This window comes from Lemur catta, chromosome X (genome assembly GCF_020740605.2).
Source record: "Lemur catta isolate mLemCat1 chromosome X, mLemCat1.pri, whole genome shotgun sequence".
NCBI lineage: Eukaryota > Metazoa > Chordata > Mammalia > Primates > Lemuridae > Lemur > Lemur catta.
Window position 1 is genome coordinate 11,964,601 of NC_059155.1, and position 25,696 is coordinate 11,990,296.

The 25,696-nt window shown below is 41.8% G+C and overlaps 2 protein-coding genes across 3 annotated transcripts in view; one reads left to right on the forward strand and one right to left on the reverse strand.

Annotated features, from left to right (window-relative positions):
- LOC123628297 (NACHT, LRR and PYD domains-containing protein 12-like) overlaps positions 1-5,925 on the forward strand; it is a 35,959-nt gene extending 30,034 nt beyond the window's left edge. For both annotated transcript variants that reach the window (XM_045537928.1, XM_045537929.1), the window contains one exon: positions 4,529-5,925. In XM_045537928.1, the coding sequence (XP_045393884.1) occupies positions 4,529-4,610 (82 nt within the window). In that variant the 3' untranslated portion in view covers positions 4,611-5,925. The remainder of the gene's footprint in view (positions 1-4,528) is intronic.
- Positions 5,926-19,120: 13,195 nt separating this feature from the next.
- On the reverse strand, positions 19,121-19,989 carry LOC123628155 (putative 40S ribosomal protein S26-like 1). Its single transcript, XM_045537809.1, has 2 exons — positions 19,945-19,989; positions 19,121-19,459 (listed from the first exon to the last, which is right to left on the reverse strand). Exons 1-2 carry the CDS (start codon positions 19,987-19,989, stop codon positions 19,121-19,123), a joined length of 384 nt encoding a protein of 127 aa, XP_045393765.1.
- Positions 19,990-25,696: the final 5,707 nt, after the last annotated feature.

Here is a 25,696-nt window from a genome sequence, read left to right on the forward strand (position 1 = left end):
GCCAAGCGAAAAAATGTGGTATAGGAAAAATAGCATAGGATCTAGATTTTGCTAGGTCTGGTTCAAATCCTAGGTCTAGCATCTAGTAGCTTCATGACCATGCTTATTTAACCTCAGTCCGTAAAATGGGGATAATGCTAGTACCTGCCTACCTGGGGTTAACATAGGGATTGAATTGAGATAGCAATTATAAACGTACCTATAGAATCCTTGGCACATAGGAGGTACTCCATAAATGTTAGGCTTTTTCTGTTTCCACTTCTAATACCTGCTAGAGAGCTTAATTTGTACATTTTGAGAGTCTTCAAGACTCAAGGGGATGAAGCTATAATGGTGCAATTACAGAGGGTGGAGGTTTTGACCCTTTCTGGTCAGTGTCCATCTGCCAGCTCAGCAGGCTGGCATGACACACAAAGTAATTCTTAATTAGAATACAGCCATGCTGTGTTGGCAGCTAACCAGTGGCCAAATGACCATTTGTTTCTGGCATTCAGAATTGGAACACATAATGGAAAATAAAGGTCGAGTGCAAAAATTCCACATCCAAAGCCAATTTGATGGATTGAAGCATAAATGAAAACAACATTATGGCTTGATTACAAGTCTGGCTAAAACAGAAGCTGGTTCTCTACTAGCAAAGTGAAGTCTTTTAGTTTCAAAGGCTCAAGAGTGTGGTGATTGTTGCCTAAGTGGAGGGAATTATTCACAATATGATAAGCCTCAAGGATTAGGGATCTCCATGGTGTCTTTTGCAGACATATGTGGATGAAATGTTTATTATGAACAGGTTGAAATAAGCTCAACAATCAACTTTAATGTTTCTTTAAATGTAGAGTAATTTAACATGGTAGCACTCCACAGTGTGTATGCTGCAGTAAAGGTCCTAAATAGCAGCAAGAAGAAATTATTTTGTTAGTGATGGCATGCCAATATTTGGGGGATTCTAGGAGTTTTTTTTTGTTGTTGTTTGTTTGTTTGTTTTTGTTTTTTGAGACAGAGTTTTGCTCTGTTGCCCAGGTTAGAGTGCCATGGCATCAGCCTAGCTCACAGCAACCTCAAACTCAAACCGAGTAGCTGGGACTACAGGTGCGCACCACCACGCCCGGCTAATTTTTTCTATTTTTAGTCGAGACAGGGTCTCACTCTTGCTCAGGCTGGTCTTGAATTCCTGACCTCAAGTGATCCTCCCGTGTTGGCCTCCCAGGGTGTTAGGATTACAGGCATGAGCGCAGCCCCATATTTGTTTTTTAATTGTAAATTGTTGCACCATTTCCTGTTTCTCTTAAGCTTTGTCTTGGTTGTTTGTTTGTGACAGGATCTTGCTCTGCCACCCAGGCTGGAATGCAGTGGTGCTGTCATAACTCACTGCATCCTTGAACTCCTGGCCTCAAGTGATCCTCCTTCCTCAGCCTCCCAAGTAGTTGGGACTACAGGAAGGTGTAACCATGCCTGGCTAATTTTTCTTATTTTTTGTAGAAACAGGGTCTCACTATGTTGCCCAGGCTGGTCTTGAACTCCTGGGCTCAAGTGATCCTCGGCCTCCCCAAGTGCTGGGATTACAGGCATGAGTCACTGTGCCTGGCCTTGAGCTTTGTCTTTTAACCAGAATGCTTTTATTGTGTTTTCAGTCCAACCTTCAAACCCCTGTAAGTTGTCAATCAACAAGTTGATAGTAGTGTTCAGTAATAGCTCTGAATACAAAATAAAGGAGACACACACACACACAGAGTAGACACAATTTGCTGGCCTCAAATAAATTTTGAATGTTAGAATGCACATAAGACAAAACTGAAATCAATATAAGTACATACTTACCCAAGTAAGGTGAGATCATGGATCATTTAGTATGGTAGGCTGGAAAGGAATAAATCCAGGAGAGCCTCCTAGAAGGATGGTCATCTTTGGAAATTGGAAAGGCAGGAAGAAGGTTATTTTCTAAGAGCTGCTTGAGTGCAGGGTCTGTATCTTATTTCTCACTGTATTTCCCCCTGTAAACTTCATGGCACAGTGCCTTGCATATAGTAAGTACATATAGGAGACTAGTTAGTAATTTAGAGTGTCTGAGGGGCAAGGCAAGGAGACAGTAAATGATATGCTCAATTAAGACAAGGTGTTTATACACTCAGAAGGCCAAGAGAAAAGAAGAGATTCTGGCCTCAGAGTGACAAAGCTCACCTTCATTCATTCTGCAATTACTTGCTGAATACCTCTTATGTGCCAGGCAAATTTGCAGGGTGCTAGGGAAATAAGAATGAATAAGATAAGAGACATGATCTGTGCTCTCAAGGGCCAGTGGGCTTAGTGGTAGAGACAGGCACATAAACTGATTAATGCAATGATATAATCATGAGGTATTAAGAGAGCCATGGCGGATACAACTAACCCAGCCCAAGAAGGTCAGGGGAAGCTTCTTGGAAGAAGGGCCACCTGAGTTTAGTCTTAGGACTATAGCCAGGGGAAATAGTGGTAAGGATGGAGAAGTGTAGTCCAGACTTATGAGATAGCATGAGCAAAGGTACCCATGCAATAAACAGCATGGTTCGTGGTACCTGATGCGGATGGGGATGAGGAATCTCTAGGAAGTTTGATATTGTTGGAGCATAAAGTACAAAGCAGAGTGTGTCAAGACACAAGGATAGGAGGTAGTCAGTACCTAGTATACCATGTGTGATGAGTAAGACCTGTTAGCAGAATTCTCAGTGCAAATTCAGTCATCTCTCTCTTTCTCTCACATGCTCCAGTAGTGGTACATTTCGAGGCCTCTCCTCACCCCATCTTTCCAAAACTGGCCCCAAAGATGGGGCCCATTTTTGCTTCTAAAGCTAGATGGAGAATCAGTCTGCTGCTGCTGCTGCTGCTGTTTCTTGCTGCCACATCGCTTGATCTTGAGAACTGATACTACACTGTCCGACAGAAGCTTAGTGCAGAACTCTGCCAGCCCTGCAGTGTCATTATACTCGGGCTTTGAGGTTACAGATACCTTAGTCTACACCCAAATATGCAGCTGTTGCTCTGTAACGTACCATATGTGTCAGGGTGGCTGGGTCTAGAGGAGCACCTTTAATCAGCCATGGGTATATATGTTCTGAAGCCTGCCCTTGCCCACGAAGATTTAGGCCCTTGAGTTGAACCAGGGACACCAATTAAGCCTTCCTATTTCTTCAAGGTAATTTTATGTAAGGGATCTTTGTGCCTTTCCCAAGCACTAGGCCTTGGATAAAACTCCCTAGCTCATCTTGATACATGTTCCTAATTCTAAGTTGGGAAAGAAGCGGGGTGGAGAGTAACTGGTCTCTTAACTCCCAGAAGACCTCTGGGCTTCCTAAGTAAGTTGACCTCCCTCCTCCCTGGCACTGAGTTCTACATATCAAGAGGTAAGGCACCTTTTGCTAAATCACTCAAAAGATTCTAAAGGTCTTATTACACTTCTATGGCATTTAATGTCCACATAGCTTACAATTACAAAACTAACAGGGTCACTCATTTCACTTTGCTAGATAAAGATTAGCTTCTATCCATTAAAAACTGTACCTCAAGCTGCACACTTGAAAGAGCTTATACTTTCTTTTATAGTAAATTGGTTTTAATTGGGGATACACAGACTGAGTTTGAAGTGCCTGGAAGACCACTCAGGAAGTTTTCTGGTAGGTAGGCAGTTGGATATAGGAATGTGCCCTGGTATGTGATCATCTACAGAGATGATAGCTGAAGCCATGACATTGGATGAAATCTGCTAGGAATAGTGAGAAGAGGAAAACCTCTGAGAAATACCTCTGGGGATTAAGTCCTGGGCAATACCAATTTGGAAGAGGTGGCTATGGAAAGGAAAACACATGGAGAAAACCAGGAGAGAATGGTGTCCTGGAAGCTAAGAGAAAAATGCATTTCAAGGAAGAAGCACTCAGTAGTATCAAATGTAGCAGAGAGGTCCAATAGGATCAACACTGAAAAGTGTCCATTGGATTTAGCAATTAGAAGATTATAGGTTACTTTGTCAACGGCTATTTTAGTAGTGTGGTGGGGCCAAAAACCATATTGCAGTGACTTGAAGAGATGAAAGAAAAAGAAGTGCAAGAAGAGAGCAGAGATGATTTTTTCAAGAAGTCTGTGAAAAGGAGAAGAGATGTAAGGCTGTAGCTGGAGGGACTTGTGGGTCTGGAGGAAGTAGGGAGTTGTTATTTTTCTTTTTTGCCTTGTTTTGAGACAGATAAAACAAGGAGAGAAAGGAGCCCACAGAAAGGAAGAGGTTGCAGCTACAGGAGTGGGAACAGATGGGCTAATGGAACAGGGCCTTGGATAAAGCATGGGGAGCAGGAGTGAGAGTCCAAGAGGAAATTAAGCATTTTATCTTTTGAGACTCAAGGAAAGGAGCTAAGGCTGGGAGAGGAGGTAGATAACAGAGTGGATGGAATAACTGAGTGGTGCCATGGACCAAGTGTGAATGGGGAATCTTAACCTTGAGAATAGGAAAGCTGCTACAGGCATCTCTTGGCTTGACTTAACACAAGATTGTTTTTCCTTTTCACAGCATTGACACGGATCATTTACGTGAAGATACATGTAGAAAGATGGAAGCTTTAAAAATGAGCAAGCCTGGAATCACCTGGTAGTTTCCAAGGAGATCCCTTGAATTGACTGCATATAGAACCCCTCCATCTGGCACCATCTTTAACAGTTGTGCAGTATTATTTTTCCAAACTATTAACCTTTGCTGAGGATACTAGTGTGAAACAAGCAGCAGTGATTGCTATTTCTTATGTAGAACCATCCACTAAGTAGGATGTAAAAGACAGAAGCACCTTAGTTCAAATGTCTTCAGCAATAATACCTTACACTCATCTATTGTGTTACAATGTTTACTATGCTTTTATAAGAACCCTAAGATGGGAAGATGAGGCTCAGAGAGGTTGGGACTAGCTCCAGGTCACATAGCTCATTAGGGGTCGAGTTGAGACTGGAGTCCAGACAGGTCTCCCAACACCCAGAGCATGCAGGGAAACAATAGAAAAAACACACATGAGTACACATAAAGAAACAAGATACTTGAAGTGATTAAAGGATAAGAGAGTATACAAATACATGTTATATCTTATGGTGCTGATTTTAAATAAACTTTTAATTCACAAAAGAGAGAAGAATAAGCCGGACTAATAGGTAAAACCTTCATAGAGGAGGTGAGATGATGAAGAATGAATAGGATTGATACAGGTAAAGACATGGTGGTCAGTGGCTTTAAGAATGCAGAACAACAGGGCTGTGTTTGTGAGCAGCTCACCAAAAGAGCCTAGGGAGCGAGAAATGTATGCATTAGAATTTTTTGAGCTGCCACAATATCCATAATCCTAGGCTCCTGTGGGTGCTCTCCAGTTCCCAGTCTCAGCCCCCTTTCTGAACTTTTAATAACTTCCCAGTGTGTTTTTATTTGTTCATGGGCTCCTAAGACTGATTCAGTCATCATCCCAGATAGCACCTTGCATAGCCTAGCGTGGATCCTACAGAACTCCCAGTTTCTATCTCTGCCTAGCTTCCAACAAAACATCATATGGAGCAAGTGGAGAAAGGGAAGGTAAATAGCACAAAGTCAGTGAAACAGAAGTGAATGTGATATGGTATTAACAGAAAGTATGGTTACCTTATTAAACTGTAGAGTTGTCTTTGGAAACTACTAATATAACTAGCTGTGTGGCCCTGAATAAGTCACTTGGATTCCTGGAACCTCAATTTTCTCATCTATAAAATGGGGATAAAGTGACATTGACCTTGTAAGGCTATTTCCCAACATGGCCTACTCCACATTAGTCACCAATTAAGTGTAGCTGTTTGTATGAGTGTGTATCTGTAGTATAACTCAGCTGAATAGTCTTTTTCTTTTTCTTTTCTTTTTTTTTTTTTTGAGACAGAGTCTCGCTTTGTTGCCCAGGCTAGAGTGAGTGCCGTGGCGTCAGCCTAGCTCACAGCAACCTCAAACTCCTGGGCTTAATCTATCCTGCCTCAGCCTCCCGAGTAGCTGGGACTACAGGCATGCGCCACCATGCCCACCTAATTTTTTTTCTATATATAATTTTAGTTGGCCAGATAATTTCTTTCTATTTTTAGTAGAGACGGGGTCTTGCTCTCTTGCTCAGGCTGGGCTTGAACTCCTGACCTGGAGCGATCCACCCGACTGGGCCTCCCAGAGTGCTAGGATTACAGGCATGAGCCACCGCGCCCGGCCCGAATAGTCTTTGAGCTCCTAGATTTTCTTGCTGTGTGCTCAGTGTGAACTATGCATTTGAACTAAATGTGTGTGCTGGAGGCAGTGAATCTAGTGGAAGAAGAGACACATGGGGAAAGTTATTGCAGGTGAGAGGTTGTAGAAGAGCCCAGCTGCTCCATGTCTTCATCCATCATCTTGAATTATTCCCTGCCACTCTGGGAAATGGTAATGTTCAGTAAGGAGAATGGGTCTGTCCTGAGAAAAATGGTCAAGATCGCAGTTTGTCTTCAGTTTTCTCAAGTTCTTCTTTCCCTTTCCCTAGTTATTTAACACATATTTATTGACCATTTATTATGTGCCATGTTTTGTGCTAAGTGTTGCCTTTACAGAAATGAGTATGTCTTTTCCCATGCACTTGCCCTACCATGTTCTCTGACTGCCCTAATTCCTTTGTCAGTCTGGGAAACATCTGATAAAACTCAGTCACATTAAGAACTCAAAGATACAATGTTAAATGCAAAATTGCAGAACTCTGTGTGTGTATCCAGTTTGTGTACAAAAGGGTATATGTGCATGTGTATGTATCTGGAAAATCTATGGAAGGATATGTACAAGAAACTGCTAACACTTACCCCGGCAAGAGGAAGTTGACAAGCAGGGATGGTGGGGAGAAGAGGAAAGGAACTTCTCATCTATAGCCGTCTGTTCTACTTGATGTTTTTACCATGTGCATGTATTGCTTTTATAATTCATAAACTTGATGTTAAAAATAAAACTCAATCATACTGAGGAGTTATTTTTCTTCTTTTAAAACACAATGATTGAGAAGAAAATATAGGGCAGGTATTTATAAGCGTGACATAAAAACCCAAAGGAAAAAAATAAAAATTTGATAACATCAAAGTTAAAAACCTCTTTATGAAAAATACATCATAAATAAAATGAAAAGGCTAGTGGTAAACTGGAAAAACATTTGACACATATAAATGACATGGCTAATGTCCATAAAATAAAGAACAACAAATCTTATGATAAACACAAAACTTGAAGGACTTCTACTTCTAACAATGACGGAGTAACAGTCATTGGATTTACCATCCCATCTTAACTCAAAAAATGAGCAAAATATATGAAACAACAATTTCTAGACATTGTATAACAGGAAGAGTTGGGACAAATAAAAAAAAAATAGCAAGATGGTAGGTTTAAACAGAAACATCAATAATTATATTAAAGTTAATTGTCTCACAGCAACCCTTTTGAAAGGCTGATATTTGCAGAATGGGAAAAAAGTTTTGAAGACCAAACTATATGCTACCTACTGAAGTATAAAACCAATAAATAAGTCAAACATAAAAGGTAAGAAAAGATATACCATGTTAATATTACTTTTTAAAAAGCTAGAATGACTTATTATCAGAGTAGATTGCAAAGCAAAAAGTACTACCAGAGATAAAGAGTACCATTTCATAATGATAAAGTGGCTAATTCATCATGAGGACAAAATAATGCTAAATTATGAGCCTAATAACAGAGATTCAAAATACATGAAGCAAAAACTGATTGAACCTGAGGAGAAATAGACAAACCCACAATTTTAGTCAGGGATTGCAACATCTCTCTCTTAATCATTGATAGACCAAGGAGACAGAAAATCAGTAAGAATATAGAAGACTTGAATAACACAAGTAATAAAATTGACCTAATTGAAGTTTATATAACACCCAACAATGACAGAAAACATACTCTTTTCAAGTGTGCATTGAACATTTCCCAAGATAGACAATATCTGGGTCATATAACAAGCCTCAATAAAGTTAAAGGATCCAAGTCATACAAAGTATGTTCTCTGACCACATGGAATGAAATTAAAAGTCAATAGAAGAAAGATATATGGAAAAGCCCCAAATATTTGGAAAATAAATTAACACTTCTAAATAATCCATGGCTCAAAGAGGAAGTCTTAAGGGAAATTAGAAAGTATTTTAAACTGAATGAAAAAAACATGAGACATATTTGTGGGATATAGCTAATGCAGTGCTCAGAGGGAAATGTATAGTACTAAACAGCTCTATTAGAAAAGAAATAACTTATATCAATGACCTCATCTTCCACAATAAGAAACTAGACAAAGAAAATCAAATTTAATTCCGAGTAAGCAGAATAAACGAAATATATATAAGAACAGAAATAAATAAAATAGAAAAAATTCAATGAAAACAAAACCTGGTTCTTTTTGAAGATCAATAAAAGTCATAAGCCTTTAGCAAAATTGATAAGGGAAAAAGAAGACACAACTTACCAATATCAGAAATGAGAGCAGGCCACCACTACAGATCCCACAGACATTAAAAAAATAATAAGAGAATATGAACAGCTTTATGCCAAAATGTATAGACTAGATTAAATGAATAAATAACTTGAAAGACACAAAATATTAAAGCTCACTCAAGAAAAAATAGAAAACATGAACAGCCCAATATCTAGAAATTAAATTTTGTTAAAAACCTTTCCATAAAAGAAATATAAGGCATAAATGGCTACATTGGTGAATTCTACCAAACATTCAAAGAAGAAGTAATGCCAATACTACACGAAGTCTCCAGAAAATTGAAAAGGAGGTAACATTTCCTAACTTATTCTATGAAGTCAACATTACCCTACTCCCCAAACCAGAAAAAGACAATATACAAAAATTATAACTTAATATCTCTCATGGAGATAGATACAAAAATACTTCAAATTTTAGCAAATCAAATCCAGCAATATATAAAAAGAACAATGTATTATGAACAATTGGGTTTTATCCTAGAAATGCAAGGATGATGCAATATTCAAAAATTAATATAATTTATCATTTGGATAGACTGAAGAAAAAACATGATTGTCTCAATAGATGCAAAAAAGCATTTGTCTGACTCCAACATTCATTGCTGATAAAAAATTAAAGTAAACTTGGAATACAGATGAACTTTCTCAACCTGAAAATGGCCAATAATTTTTTTTGAAAAAAAAAAATTCCTGCAGCTAACATCATACTTACTGGTGCAAGTCTGAAGTTTTTCTTTCTAAGATGGGAAACAAAACAGGGATGTCTGCTCTCACCATGCCTGACCAGTATTCTACTGGACATTATAGTCATTGCCATAGGGTTAAAAAAAAGCACACAGATTAGAAAGAAGAAATAAAACTGTCTTTATTTCCAGATGACATGGTCTCTATAGAAAATTCTAAGGGATCTATAAAAAAAGCTGTTGCAGCCCAATACAGTAGCCAAGAGCCACTGGTGGCTATTGAAATGTAAATAAATTAAAATTAAATAAAAATTGAAAATCAACTCAGTTGCACCAGCCACATTTCACATACTCAATAGCTACATGTGGCTAGTGGCTAACATATCAGATAATGCAGATAGAAAAAAATTCTGTTATCACAGAAAGCATAGTCCTCACCCAGAACTGCTCTATCTCAGAAATATTGAAAATGTAGCCAGGTGTGGTGGTGCATGCCTGTAGTCCCAGCTACTTGGGAGGCTAAGGTGGGAGGATTACTTGAGGCCAAGGAGGCCTTGAGGAGTTCAAGGCTGCAGTGTGCTGTGGTTGTACCTGTGAATAGCCACTGCACTCTAGCTTGGGCAACATAATGAGACCCCATCTCTGTAAAAACTTGTGTATCTATTTGCTGGGCACTGTGCAAGGAGCTGAGAATACAATGGTGAACAAAACAGACACCATCTGTTGTAGAGATATAGTAATTAAGACAGTGTTGTATTGGGGGTGGGATAGACACATAGATCATTGAAACAGAATAGAGAACATAGAAATAGGCCCTCATAAATATGCCCAACTTTTTTCTGCACAAGTAATTCAATGGAGGAAGGATAGACTTTTCAACAAATGGCGCTAGAGCAATTGGACATTCATAGGCCAAAAAAGGAAAAAATAAAGGAGCCCCAGCTTAAATTTCACAATTACATAAAATCAACTCAAAATGAATCATGAACTTAAATGTAAAATTATAAAACTTTAGGACAAAGCATAGGAGAAAATATTTGGGATCTAGGGATAGGCATAAGTTCTTGGACTTGACACCAAAAGAACAATGTATAAAAGAAAAAAATGGACCCTATCAAAATTAAAAACTTTTGCCCTATTAAGAGGATGGAAAGACAAGCTAGAGACCAAGAGAAAATATTTACTAACCGCGTATCTGACAAGAGACTTATATCTAAAATTTTTAAAGAACTCTCAAAATTCATCAGTAAAAAAAATAGACTATCCAATTAAAAAACGAGCAAAAGATATGAACAGACATACCACCTAAGAGGATATACAGATGTCACATAAACACATGAAAAGATATTGAAGGTCATTAGCTATTAGAAAAATGCAAATAAAACCACAATAAGACATCACTACATACCTATCAGGATGGCTAAAATAAAAAAGAATAACAACACCAAATGCTGGTGATGATGCAGAGAAACAATCATTCATCCATTGCTGCTAAGATTTTAAAATGATAGTTACCCTGGAAAACAGTTTGGCAGTTTCTTACAAAAGTAAACATGCAGAGAAATACTGAGTGTTTTTGGTGAGGAAAAGGGTCTGATCTTCATTAGGTGCTATTAGGTGGAAAGGTGACCCCAAGATTAAATGTAGCTACAGCTAGTGCCCTTAGGCAAGAAAGATATGTTTAGCTACTGGGTGGAGAGAAAGATTGCAATATTCAACGAGTCTCTGATTTCCATCTTGTTTCTGCGATAAAACCACAAGAGCTTAACTTTCCCTTTTATGTATAAACAAAAAAATTTAGTATAATTTGGGGGTGACCCAAAATGGGAGGCCTTGAGTTGGTCAAAGGCTAACTCTGTAATGACATTCCAAGGCAGAGGCTCAGGGAAGCCATTTTTAGCGATGTCACAGTGGGTGCCAGCTACTAATAATTTGGAAAATTTTGGAATCCACTATGTGCAATATCCTATAAGTCCCAGAAATCTTCAAAATTGTCTTTTGGTAATAGGGCAAGGGGAATTTTAAATGGCCGTACTTCTATCTGCTGGAAGGGATTGGGCTCCCTAGGATATACCAAGACTTAGATAATGAGTCTGGGTCTAAGGAAATAGTAATTTATCCTTACAAACTTTATATCCTTTTATAAGCAAAGTTTCTAAGAGATAAAAAGAGTCCTCCTGAGAAAAGGACTCTTGAGAAAAGTCCTCTTAGATCAGGTGAACATAAGATCAAGTTATCTACTATTGGGTCAAGGTAGAGGATCAGGGAAATTGTAACTCTTAGAGATTATGATTGAGAAGCTGAGAGAAGTATGAGAGGGCTTCAGGAAAGCCTTGTGGCATCACTGAATGGAGTGAATAGAGGACTCAAGAGTGCACAAAAATTGAGGGAAGCCACCAAAGGATGGGCATATTGGGGTACAAGAGGCTGGGAGATCAAGAAAAAGTCCCTTGGGTATACACCTAATAGTATTAATATCTCCCCATTGAGCTAAAAGGTAGGGAGGGTGGAAGGACCAAAGAGAAAGAGAGGGAATGGATGTGTTTGATTGGTAAGTCTCACCACTGAGATTTTTTTATTTTTCCAAGGAAAGGTGGTAGAAAACTAGGAGGAATTACTGGTGGAGTGTGTAGCTTAAGTGTCTATTAAAAAACAGATTGGATGACCATTTATAAATAAATAGAGTTATTTCTCCTTGCTGATTCAAAGGCAATTGGGGATACGGGAAGGTGCCTTCCTTGGAGGAGGGGGATCACTTTGTTTCAGATTGAGTAACCTGTGTAGGGTTGCCAGATAAAACACACGAAGTCCAGTTAAATTTGAATGTCAGATAAGCTACGAATCATTTTTTTAGTATAAGTGTGTGCCCAATATTTCATGCTAAAATATGCTAAAATATTACTCATTTACCTGAAATTCAAAATTTCCTTTATTTTTATTTGCTAAACCTGGCAACTCTAGTTGAGTATCTTTTTTTTTTTTTTTGAGACAGAGTCTCACTCTGTTGCCCAGGGCTAGAGTGCAGTGGCATCAGCCTAGCTCACAGCAACCTCAAACTCCTGGGCTCAAGCAATCCTCCTCCCTCAGCCTCCCAAGTAGCTGGGACTACAGGCATGCGCCACCATGCCCAGCTAATTTTTTCTATATATATTTTTAGTTGGCCAGATAATTTCTTTCTATTTTTAGTAGAGACGGGGTCTTGTTCTTGCTCAGGCTGGTCTCGAACTCCTGACCTGGAGCGATCCACCCGCCTCGGCTTCCCAGAGTGCTAGGATTACAGGTGTGAGCCACCGCGCCCAGACTAGTTGAGTATTTTGTTTCCTTGTCAAAGCAGGAAGACTGTGGGCCCAGTGTCTTTTTCTCTGCAATATCTGCAAGTATAATACTTCTGTCTATCTGTGTTGTGTTTGTGGCAGGCCTTTTATTTCCCTCAGGATGCCTAATGACATAAGTTTGCAGTATGGTTTTCTCTTGGTTTACTATGAACTCCACAAAATGCTGGACTAAAAACTGCTGGACTCATGTATTTAAGTCATGACTGAGTGGGGTCTGCCAGCATGTTTTATGCTTCTGAATAGCATCTGATGTCTCAGGCTTAAGGCCATTAATAAAGCACGTGCAGATTGTTGACGGGGTGTTAGCATTAATGCCCAACCCTGAGTATGCCTTAAAAGTGTTTTCTAATCAGTCCCTAAAATTAGAGACAGATTTATCACACCCTTGTTGACAAGTTTGGATTATTCCTCAGTCAATGGAAGAGGAAAAACTGTCACCAATTTCTTTTAAAAGACTTTGTCCTTCCTCTGCAGCTTTTGCATGTCCAGAGACGGTGAAGGTATGGGTCAAAAGGTGAGAGGGGCCGGGCACGGTGGCTCACACCTGTAATCCCAGCACTCTGGGAGGCTGAAGTGGGAGATTCACTTGAGGCCAGGAGTTTGAGACAAGCCTGGGCAATGTAGCAAGACCTTGTCTCTGTAAAAAGTAGAAAAATTAGCCAGGTGTGGTGGTGGCACACCTGTAGTTCCATCTACTTGGGAGGCTGAGGCAGGAGGATAGCTTGAGCCCAGGAGTTTGAGGTTACAGTGAGCTATGATTGCACCACTGCACTCTAGTGGACAGAGTGAGACTCTGTTTCCAAAAAAGAAGAAGGTGAGAGGAAGCTGAGAAAGGGAAAGAGGAGGAGGAGGAGGAGAGCAGAGCAGAGGACAGAGCAGGAGAGGAGGAAGGACATGAGGGAGCCAGGATATAAAGGGCAGAAACAGATAGAAAGGAGGAGGTCGCTGGGAGAGAGAAAGCTGAGGTTGTTTTAAGAGAAGATGCAACAGATTGAAAATTTTCCAAATTGTTTCTTTTCTCAACTTCTTCTTATCCATTCAAGAAAGGCACATTTACAAATTATCTATGTTATTTCCTTTTTGCTCTAAGGAACCATACACGTGCATGAGTCGTGACATGTCCTAGGAGTCCCAAATGGACCACTGCAGTTAAAAATTGTCTTCCTTGAAGTCACACCATTGAGCTCATAACAAAAAATTCCAACACAGCAGAAGTGAGAAAGGCCTTGTCCTACCTTATGATCACGATCTAATTCTCTGCTCCCAGAGTACCCTGAAAGACAAAGGGAAAATAGAGGCAGTGACTTCAGTCCAACGATAGGTTAATCCACTCAAAGAATCAAAACCTGCAACTTCCATGCTACAGCAAAAAATTGGAGCATGTCAGCAAGGGCAGGACTTACCATTGGACCCAAAGGGGACCTCCAAAAAAGGAGGAAGAAGGTTCCTCAGCTTGTTCCGACCTTATCTGAAGCCTCGGCAGGCTTGAGGACCTATCCAGACCCAGGTCCGCATCACAGCAGCAAAACTGTCAAGGGTCAAAATAGTTAAAGTGACTCAAATAGAGGCTACAGGCTTTACTGAGTTGATGTGAATCAGGGAACAAGTGCCTCAACATTTGGTAACTCTTTGAGCCAAAGTAGGACCGGGATTTTTATAGGATGAGGAGAAGAGACTGTGGTCTTGTGCCAGGTTGCAGTTTTCTCTATGTGTAACTGCCGCGAGACTTGTGGCCGGAATGGTTGGAGGTGGTTCGGGTTTATCACGACTCTTTCTTGGGATCAGTGGTGCAATCTCACTTCAGCTGCTGTCAGGACAGTTCTTTCAAAAGCAATCTTTGCAAGCCTGTGGGTTGTCTGTTACCTGTTTAATGCCAGCTGAAGTACAGGAGATGGAGAGATAGAAAAGAAAAAAAAGAAAGAAAGAAAGCAAGAAGAGAAAATAAAAAGAAAGGAGACAAAGTTCTAAGCGAGGATAAACTAGGGTCTGTTTTAATTTTTTTCCAGTTGTCTCGCAGCTTCCACCATTTATGCATGCTCCACTCAGATGCACAAATTCCAGGGTTCAACCTCAGATTTTCCCCTCCACCCACAGGCCAGTTCTGACCATCCCAGCACTCTCCGCCACCACTACTCCTCTGCAGCCCAGTTTCGTTGCCCTCATATCTCCATCCCACAGGAGAGGTCACATCTGGCAGGGGCTGGGAGAGAGCATGAAATCAGGGAAGGCTTTATGGAGAAGGATGAGCTGGACCTTGAGCAACATGGCAGGATTTACCAGGGTAGCAATGGAGGGAAAGACCTTCTTGGAGCAGACAGTGGTATGACTATGTTCATTGTTCAAATAGAGTATTATGGAGGGCTTTCGTCGTGCCAGGCATTAATTGTGTTCTGGGTAAGAGTGTGGGCATTACAAAGAAAGGCCAGGGGTTGGGGATCAGCTGTGACATAATCAGTGAAACAGGCTGAGGGGAGACTGCCACCCTGAAGAGCTAAAGCCCTGTTTAATGGTGACCACTCCTGCTCAGATGCTGGCAGTCACAGCCATGTGGGCCTGGTAGGGTGTGATATTCTGGTATTTCAAGAAATGCTAGAATTCTGGAGTTTTATGTGAAATAGTTTAATGTTTAAAATACCAGCCACTAAATTTAAAGGAACAATTTTATAGGTCAAACTATAACATATTTGTAGACTGGATCTCTCCATGTTTTTTTCTTTAAATGGGCAGATATAATTTATGGATTTTTTCACATACAATTTGATGTTTTGAAGTATATATACGATGTGGAATGGTTTAATTAACAAATACATAACCTCACACAGTTATCATTTTTGCAGTGATAATGCCTAACGTTCACTCTCTTTGCGTTTTTCAAGAATACGATATATCATCATTAACTACAATCACCGTGCTGTACAATGGGATCTCTCCACGTTTGGCAAGTTTGCCATTCTGATTTGCAGGCTTAACTTGATACTCAGAACAGCAGGCAAGGCTCCCAAATTGGAGCCTCTGTTTGTCTCCAGCCTTCCTTCTACCTACATCTCTCCTTCCCTGCCACTCTGTGGCCCACTATGCAAAAGCTGTTGCCCTGAGGAACTTCGCTGTTCTTGCACATGTTGTTCTCTCTGCTTGAAGGGCCCTTCTCTGCATCCCTGCTTCAATTTTCTTCTCACTAGCATCTCCCATTCTTCAAAGGGCAGCTCCTTTGAGAAACCTTCTCCAGTTCCTTCTCAGTGCTTCCAAGAACCGTGGGCGTACTTACTGCATTGCATTGTCATTTTTTGTCGACTCATCTTTCTTTCCCACTAGACTGAGTGGAAAGCCAGGAACACAAGGGCATGCAAGAAATATTTGTTTGGAAAATGAATAAATGGAACAAATACATGTTTATGCCACTTTGCTATATGTAAACATGCACCAAGAAAAATAGTCCTTTTCCATATCCAGCCACCCATTTATTCAGTGAATATTTCTTGAGCGCCTATTATGTGCCAAGGACGGTTCTAGGTGATGGGGATACAGGAATGAACATGCCCAACAAAGTCCTTGCATTCAAAGTATTTATATTTTCGTGCAGGTAGACACTAAACACAATATATGCTGTGATGTGAGATGGTGGTAAATGCTATATGGAGAAAATAAAAGTAGAGTAAGGGGTTAGAGGGTGACGGGTGCACTTTCACACAGGGTAGTTGGGGAAGGGATCTCTGTGAAGGTGACATTTTGAGCAAAGATTTGACAGATGGGAGAGAGCAAACAGTACAGACGGGGGCGGGGAGCACACCAGGCAGAAGAAACAGCAAGGACAAAGGCCCTGAGGTAGAAACATTTTTAGCATGTTTTAAGGAGGCCAGAGTGGCTGCAGAGGAGTGAGTAAGGAGGAGAGTGGTGGGAGATGAGGTCAGAGAGGCAATGGAGGGCCAGACCATGTTGCCATCAACCTACGCAACCACTCGTTGAACACATAGCCTCGCTGAATAGTAGGGTAAGAAACCGCGGCCTTGCTGGGATGAGTGGTGGCAGCTCCAGGGAGATATGCGTCAGTCAAAACAGCTTCCCCTATAGATAGCTGCTTCTCTTAGCTCTCTCCTCACCCAGAGACCTTCCCACAAGGCTCTCAGATGTAGGTCCCGCGGGAGGCCAGGCACTGTTTGCTTTGGGAGGACCATGAACTGGTGGAGATTGGTCAAAGTTGTTTCCTGCTGGTTGGGGCTGGGACCAGGCTGCGCACCCCGCCCAGTTGGAAAGGGCTCCCAGAGCTGTTATTCATCAGATACGCTGCTGTTCAGAACCAGTCTCGAGTTTCCCACCTCTGCACCTCTCCCTCTCCCAGGAAGTCACACCGAAAGAGTCAGGAGACCCATGTTCTACTCCCTGCTCTGCCTGTACAAGTTGTGAGACCCAGGGCAAGTCTGGCGCTCTGTGAAACGAAGGATTTGGACTAGATGTTCTAACACTTTCAGGGCACATCTGTGTCTTAACTTTCTGCCTGGTTGGGCCACCTGATTTCTGACCCCTGAAGTGGATCCTTGTGACCCTCCTCATGCTGCTTCACCCAGGTGTAAGCACAGCTGGGCTGCTTATTCCAAAGCAGCGCAAGTGGCAGGGTTTGACCACAGCCCCAAGGGCGCTTCTCCTAAACATCTCCCTCCACGGCTTTTCCTTTCCTGCCTGCCCTGACATTCCCGCCATCAGTCATTCCCCACAAAGAAAGGTGGGAGGCCTTCTCCAGGGGTGACAGCTAGCAGCCAGCAGGCCTGCACACCTGCCCTGCCCAGGCGGGGCTCAGCCATCCTCTTGGAGGGCAGAAAGGAAGGACCTCTCCCCTGAGGGGGAGCAACACAAGCGAGACTATCAGAAAACCGCTGGGGGAGGCTCATGCGAAGCTCACTTCTGAGTGTCCTTGAGCAGCTGCAGAGCACAAAGAGCCGGGGGGAACTAGGAAGCTCACTGCCTGGGAACACCATCGCGGCTGGTGGCTCTGAGGAACACCTTAGTCAACCTCATGCTTTGGCTTGGGGCCAGCTGCTGTGGAAATTATTCCTGAGCTGTGGATTTTTCAAACCTTGAGGCACAGTCTAATCCACCAAACAAGCCTAAGGAAGAGGACACTGGCCTTCCCCCAGAGTTGCTGCTGCAAAGGATTGTGGAAGTCCTAAGTTCTCCCTCCCATCAGAAGTGTGAGTTGGGCAGGAAAACTTGAAGCAGTTTGAGGATAGGGGATGCTTGTGCAGCCCAGTGGCCCAGCACCTGGGGTCAAGGAGGGACCTTAGACTCTAAGAGTTAGAGCATCCTGTGAACTCAGCCAGGCCTGAGTTCCAGGCCCAAACTGCTTCCTTTATGAGCTCTCTTTGCAAATATTAATACATAGGCATATTAGGAAGCAGGATGCTCTTTTCACTGTACCAGGAGTCACAAGATCACATGAAGTGGGCCAGGTATAAGCAGCTGCGGTGTGGATGGGGACTGTGGGCGCTGGAGGGTACATGTCCCATCTATAGGCAGTAGCCACTACTCAGCTATCCTCAGTTGTTGCCATGCTGCAATCTGCCTGGATGGCCCCATCTACCAGGGTTTTTTGTTTGCTTGTTTGCTTGCTTGCTTGTTTTTTTGAGACAGGGTCTTACTCTGTCATCTGGGCTAGAGTGCAGTGGCATCATCATAGCTCACTGAAACCTCAAACTCCTGGGATCGAATGATCTTCCCACCTCAGCCTCCGGAGTAGCCGGGACTACAGGCACACGCCACCATGCCTGGCTAATTTTTCTATTTTTTGTAGAGGCGGGGTCTTGCTCTTGCTCTTGCTCTTGCTCAGACTGGTCTTGAACTCTTGGGCTCAAGCAATCCTCCTTCCTCAGCCGCCCAACCTGTTTTCTTAAAGAGAAAGATCTTTACACAATGATTTTAGAAATTTCCCACATTTAATGTTGGTAATGAATTACGTTTGTATTTATACAATAAGCATGTTGACAGCACTTACTATCTGCAGGCACTGTTCTAAGTATTTTGCAAATAATAACGCATATAGTGTTTTTAACACTCTTATGAGATAGGTTTAATTACACTTCATTTTATGGATGAGGAAAATGTAGCACAAAGAAATTAAGTAATTTGCCTAAGGTCCCTCAACTGGTAAGTGGCAGAGCCTGGGTCAGAGCCAAGCTGCCTGATTCTAGAGTCCGTACGCTTTGTCACTACACTACGCCGTCTCTCATTAGTGCAAGCACACGAGCACACCAAAGCCAGCAGAAACAAAGCATGTGCAAAACACTGTGCTGCACCAAAAACCAACAGGCAAACAAACAAACAAAAAAAACCCGTCAGGCCTTTTGTTTGCTTCCTCTGCTTTAAACCAAATCAGACAGAACTTGGCACCTTCGCCATGTTCTGCTTTCGTTGTCTACTTGATACACTCTTTCATGCCTGGCTCCTATCATAAAACTCTTTTATTTTTTTTCACTTATTCCCCAAACTGATTTCTTTCCAGTCCTTTTTTTTTTTTTAGAATAACTTCCATTTTATTTTATTTTTCCAAAGGATAGTCTTCCTTCAGTCCTCAAGGGTTCAACTCCTTACATGGACGTTGGTGGAGGTCCTAGGGCAGCACCTGCAGGTCTAAATCGGGGTGGCGGTGTTCGGTCCTTGCAGGCTTCCCGAGAACGATTCCGGAGTACCTTGCTGTGAATGGCACAACTCATGCAGTAATGTAGCTTCACATACAGCTTGGGATACACGGAGGCATCGAAGACACTGACTTCAGAAATGTCCCCGACAGCTGCGGTGTCCACTATGTTCTGAATGATGAACTTCTTTATAGCTTGGTCTTTAAGCACGCACTGGGTGCAGTTCATGCAGCGAATAGGCTGCATGTGGCCACAGCCCTTTTGGGCACGACTGTTTTTCCTTCTTTTCTTTTGTCATCTTGGAAGTGAGAACACGAAAGAGCCCTTTTTTTTTTTTTTTTTTTTGAGAAAGGGTCTCACTCTGTCACCCTGGCTAGAGTGCAGTGGTGTCATAACTCACAGCAACCTCCAACCTCCAACTCCTGGGCTCAAGCCTCCTGAGTAGCTGGGAATACAGGTGCACATCATGACGCCTGGCTAATTTTTTTTTTTTTAGTAGAGACAGGGTCTCGCTCTTGCTCAGGCTGGTCTCGAACTCCTGACCTCAAGAAGTCCTCCCCATTCAGCCTCCCAGAGTGCTAGGATTACAGGTATGAGTCACTGTGCCCTGTCCTTCCAGCCCTTCTGTACAAGTAATCTTGCCTCTTTGCCTTTCTGTCATTCTTGCCCTCTAAAATGCTACTCTCTCTTTCTTTTCATTGTTGATTCTAGATATTCACCTTCAAAAATCCTGCTCAAGTCCTCCCAGAATCCCTCTCCCCTGACAGGTGGACCTCATGGAACTCATCCAGCTGTGGGGACTTGGGGCCCACAGGCATCCCTCGTCCACATTCCCTTTTTGTACTTGTACTTATTTGTTGTCTGTGTTGCATAATGCAGCCTTTCATAATCATGTACTTCTTAGTATTAACACTTGCTTTTTTGTGTATTTATATTGTCTTCCCAGCAAGAGTGTGAGCCTGGGGAGCAGGGACTGTGTTTACTAAGTATTCTACTGTCCTTTGCCCAGTGCTGGGAGGCCATATCACATAACGGGCAAGGGCTTGGGCTTTGGAGTAGTCCCACCTGGGCCCAAGTCTTGGTTCTGCCACTGGCAAGCTGTGTGATTAATGGCAAGTCATTTACCTCTCTGAACTTCATTTTCCTCATCTGTAAAATGAGGAGCATAACTAATGCCTCCTTCATAGGGTTATTGTGAAACATAAGGCATAGGAAATGCTTCACTCAGGGCCTGAATGTAGCCTAGTAAGTCTTTGGCATTAAGTAGCCCTTACTACTATGTCACAGGTACCATTAACCAGGTTGGGTAGCTGTGAAATTCTTCCATCTCTTGGCTCCATGAGAATCTCTGGATTTTAGGGTTAATTTCATTTAGGTACGGTATTTTTAGGAACTATTGGATAGGACGGGGGGGGGGGGGAGTGGTGGGGGAAAGGGCCCTGAAATCATACAATTAGAATGTGACTTTTCATGGTTCAAGTGAAGCTTGACCTTTCCCAAACGGAAGGAATGGAAGGGTCTAGGCCTTCTTTGGGCTGAATGGGGTGTATGTGGAGGGGGCGGCATGACTGTGCATGCATGTGATTTTTCCAAAGCAGAGTCTAGGATATGTGTTTGTACAGTGCGTCAAATTGCCTAGGAGTAGGCTTCCCCAAACACTTTAATGTACACAACACGTTGAGTCACACTATCGGTTAACATAGAGTTCCTGGTACTAACCCTTTCCAACCTCCCTACTATCACTAGATAAGCAATCCCAGGCTACTCAACACAAGCTGACTCATACTTATTGTTAAAACATGACTTGCCAAAGGAGAACTTTCTGCATGGTTCTCCCCTCTAGGACAGGAAACAAAGATTTCCCAAATTCAAGAGGACAGAAACCTCCATGGCCCTCCTTAAATATAACCTTGAAGTTCTCCTGCTTCACAGCCTAACTGAGGTCCACTTCTGGTATTTTTCTGGAGGCTTCTAAGGACTACCAAAAAGGTTTCCAGAGGGCACATTTAGGGACTGCATGTTCACACTAGGCTCATTACTGAGAAAAATGTCGGTCCTTATACATGGGGATGGCAGGGAGAAGGACTCTCACTGCATGATGACATCATAGAATTCACTTGAGAGTTTCCCTTACTAGAGCCCTAGTCTGAGACTCTCAATTTCTTGATTTAGAGAATTGTAGAATGATGTGCTGCCTCCTCTTCTTTTTATTGTTTTTAAGAAAACTCAGACTTAACCTAGAGTAAGAAGGTTTGTTGTTGTTGATGATGATGATGATGATATGATTTCAGGTTTGTTTTTCAACAAATACACCAGATCATGTGCATTCAAATGAGTGCCACCCTTCAAAATAGTCACTTTGAGATACCAAGGACTTGAAAAAGTGAATTCACCAAACAGCTCTTATGCACTTACTATGTGCCAATACCAGGCCAGGTCGTTAAGGCCACAGTAAGTTAACCATAAGTTAAGAGCACATGCTCCAGAGCCAACTTACTTGGGCTGAGGTCCTGGCTCTGGCAGTTACAAGTATTCCTTTCTGAGCCTCAGTTTTAGCAGTGTGGTCGTTTCCAAGGATGGAAGCTTTGACCAACAGCAGCCATACTTGTGAGGGGGATGACTGGCAGCCATTTTGCAACTGTAAAGTGGTAAAGCGAGAGAAAATGGCTGCTCACTAGACATATGCAATAAAGGACGAGGGAGAACCAATAGGTATCCCCCACTGAAGAGAAGAGAACACTACCTAACTGTGCATGTGGAATAATTTCCCTGTGCTTCAGTTTCTTTAAGTCTTATTAACCCCTACAAAACGGGGACAATAAGACTTCCTACCTCACAAGGCTATTAAGAGGAATAAATGAGATAATGAATACAAAGCACTTAACACAATGCCTGGCCCAAAATGAGCACACAAGCATGTGTGCATGTATGTGTGTGTAAAATCACCAAAACATGATCCCTGTTCCCCTTAGAAGTTTGCAGTCTTAGAGCCACGAAGAAGCCCAGTACATGAATAGCCGGGATATGCTCTAAGTGACATGTGAAAGGTATTAGCTAATGCTGCAAAGGTGAGATCACATCATGTAGGAATTAGTAGACTATCCACAGAGGAGTGAGTGTTCGTTGACGGTGAGGCTCACAGGATAAGCATATTTTTAATTTTTATGGATATATACTAGTTGTACATATTTATAGGGCACATATGATGTCTTGATACAAGTATACAATGTGTAATGATCATGAGTAGATTTTTTGACAATTAGACTTGGTGGGGCAAGTGATCTAGGAGAATAGACCAGTCTGTGTAAAGGTGCAGGGGTGAGGGCGCGGTGGCTCATGCCTGTAATCGCAGTACTTTGGGAGGCCAAGGCAGGAGGCTTGCTCGAGGCCAGGAGTTTGAGATCAGCCTGAGCAACACAGGGAGACCCTATCTCTAAAAAAAATTATTTAAAATTTAAATTTTTTTTTTAATTAATGAAATAGAATATATGATAAAAAATTATTTTTTTAAAAGGTGTGGGGTTGTACATACACCACATCTTTTTTATCCATTTGTCCCTTGATAAACCCTTAAGCTGATTCTATATTTGCGGAAACATGGATGGATCTGGAGGACATTATTTTAAGTGAAATAAACCAGGCACAGAAAGACAAATATTTCATCTTCACACTCATATATGTGACCTCAAAAAAAAATTGATCTTGGCCAGGCACAGTGGCTCACGCCTGTAATCCTAGCACTCTGGGAGGCCCAGGCAGGTGGATCGCTCCAGGTCAGGAGTTCGAGACCAGCCTGAGCAAGAGCGAGACCCGGTCTCTACTAAAAATAGAAAGAAATTATCTGGCCAACTGAAAGTATATATAGAAAAAATTAGCTGGGCATGGTGGCGCATGCCTGTAGTCCCAGCTACTCGGGAGGCTGAGGCAGGAGGATCGCTTAAGCCCAGGAGTTTGAGGTTGCTGTGAGCTAGGCTGATGCCACAGCACTCACTCTAGCCTGGGCAACAAAGCGAGACTCTGTCTTAAAAAAAAACAACAAAAAAAATTGATCTCAAGGAAATGGTGAATAGAATGGTGGCTACTAGAGATTGGTAAGGGTAGTGGGAAGGGGTAATGAAGAGGTGTTGGTGAAGGGGTAATTCTGTTTAATAGAAGGAAGAAGTTCTGATGTTCACTGGTACAATGGGGCAACTATAGTTGACAATAGTTTATTATATTTCAGAATAGCTAGAAGTTTTCAAATGCTCCCAACATAAAGCAATGATGCATGTTTCAGGTGAATCTTGTCCCAGTTACCCTGATTTGATCATTGTATGTTGTGTGCTTGTATCAAGATGTAACATGTACTCCATGAATATGTACAATTATTATGTATCAATAAAAAAAAGATATTCTATAGTTCACAGGAAAAAAAGGTGTGGGGGTGGAAAAGTGAGGATATGTTTAGGTAACAGAGAATTCAGTTTTGTCTGGAGACTACTAGCAGATCTCCCTCTCTCATCAACAATAACAACAAACCTTCTTACTCCAGGTTAATACTGAGTTGTCTTAAAAACAATAAAAAGAAGACGAGGCAGCACATCATTCTACAATTCTCTAAACCAAGAAGTTGGGAGTCTCAGACTAGGGCCTCCAGTAAGGGAAACTCTCAAGTGAATTCTATCATGTCATTATGCAGTGAGAGTCCTCCTTCTCCCTGCCTTCTCCATGTATAAGGACTGAAATTCTTCTCAGCAATGAGCCTAGTGTGAACATGCAGTCCCTAAATGTGCCCTCTGGACACTTTATTGGTTGTAAAACTTCTGTCAGCTCTGACATTCTTTGTTGTTACAAATAGCAGAAAATAGGCAGGAAAGACAGTTGGGTACCAGCTGAATGCCAGGTAACAATGTTTATGTCTAAGGAAAAGGGCCATGGAAGATTTTTGAGCACAAGAATGATGTGGTTGGACTTTAGGAAAACTTAACTGGTAGGATTACAAAGGATGGATTTGAGAAGGAGGAAGTTTGGAGGTCAGGAGATGGGCTAGAGGGCTACTGCCACCATCTGAATGAGAGATAGTAGGGGCTGAACTAGAGTGTGGCAGAGGAGATGAAAGGAGAAGATGGACTGAAAAGAAGTTTCAGTGCCATCCTCAGTAGGACTTGGTACTTGTGACATGGTGGGGTGAAGAAAAGTAAGAGTCAAAGAGTACCCCAAGGAAGAGTTATAATGAGGGCATCAGCAACAGTGATTAGGAAGTGGCACAGGTTTGGAGATAGCAGGTGACATTTGTGGTGGAGTCTGAAGTGCCAGTGGGCCTATAAGAGGAGATACCCGTCAGGCAGTCGGAAAGAGGAATAAAGCTTCAGTGATGCTGTGATTGCCCAAGGGATTTTTGAAACACTTTCTTTGGAACCATTCCAACAGAAAGAAATGAAACTCTTTAGACTCTAAGCACTGACTAGACTGTGCATTTCCATATGTAATTAAATAATTGTTTAAAAAATACAAAACCATAAAATATGTATAAGGAAGTCCAATAAATTTTGATTTTCCCATGATGACTACGTTATGATTAAAAAATATATGAAAAGCTTTAGCCCCAGATCTCTCCCTCTCTCTTTTCTCTCTCACTCACTCTGTTTATTTCTCTGTGTCTCTGTCTCTGTCTCTTTCTGTATTTCTGTCTCTCTGTGTGTGTCTCTGTCTCTTATGCTAGTGTCATAAGAATGGCATTGGTCTGCCTTTTGGAAACCCCAAACTGCTTTCTGAGCCAGCTCCTAAGCCACACACCATTATGATTATACCTCATTTCTTAGCCACAAAACAGCATTACTGAACTTGATTGCCTAACTTACTCATTAGAATTAGCCTCAAATGACCTAGCTGTTTCCAAAGAGCAAATCTCCCTCAAAAGCGTAAAGGTAAACTCCCTGAAAGGTAAAACTGACAATTGAGCAAAGACTTGAAGAAGATGGGGGGAGTCGGCCCTGCTGATATCTGGGGGGAAAATGTCACAGGCAGAGTTAACTGCTAAGTACAAATGCCCTAAAAGGTGGCAATGTGCCAGGCTATTTGGAGGCTCAACAAGGAGAGCAGTATGGCTGAAGCAGAGTGAGAAGGAAAACTATGGTAGGACATTAGATCAGAGAGGTGGTGGAGTGGGTGAGACCGATCATTTTAGGGTCTTCTAAGCTATTTGATTATTTATTTTTTTGACTTTAAAAATTTAATAATATATTTTCTTTAACCCAATATATCCCAAATATTATCATTTCAATATGTAATCAGCATAAGAATTAATGATACTGTGCTTTTTTCATGCTAAGTCTTTGAAATCTGATGTGTATATCACACTTACAGCACATCACCTAGAATGTGTTAACCAAGGCACTTAACATATGGGCTATGGATTTCTGAGTTATTTTAAAGACTCTGGTTTTTACTCAGAGAGAAATTAGGAACTAGGGGAGGATCTGAGCAAAGGTGAGACACGATCTGACTTTTATATTTAAATGATCCTTCTGGCTGCTGTGATAAGAA

Excerpts from the sequence above, each read along its gene's own strand:
- LOC123628155 (XM_045537809.1), bottom strand. The coding sequence starts at position 19,989 with ATGCCTGTGGGCCCCAAGTCCCCACAGCTGGATGAGTTCCATGAG. Across the intron at positions 19,460-19,944 it reads AGCTGGATGAGTTCCATGAG|AAAAGAAGGAAAAACAGTCG; the intron begins GTCCACCTGTCA and ends AGATGACAAAAG.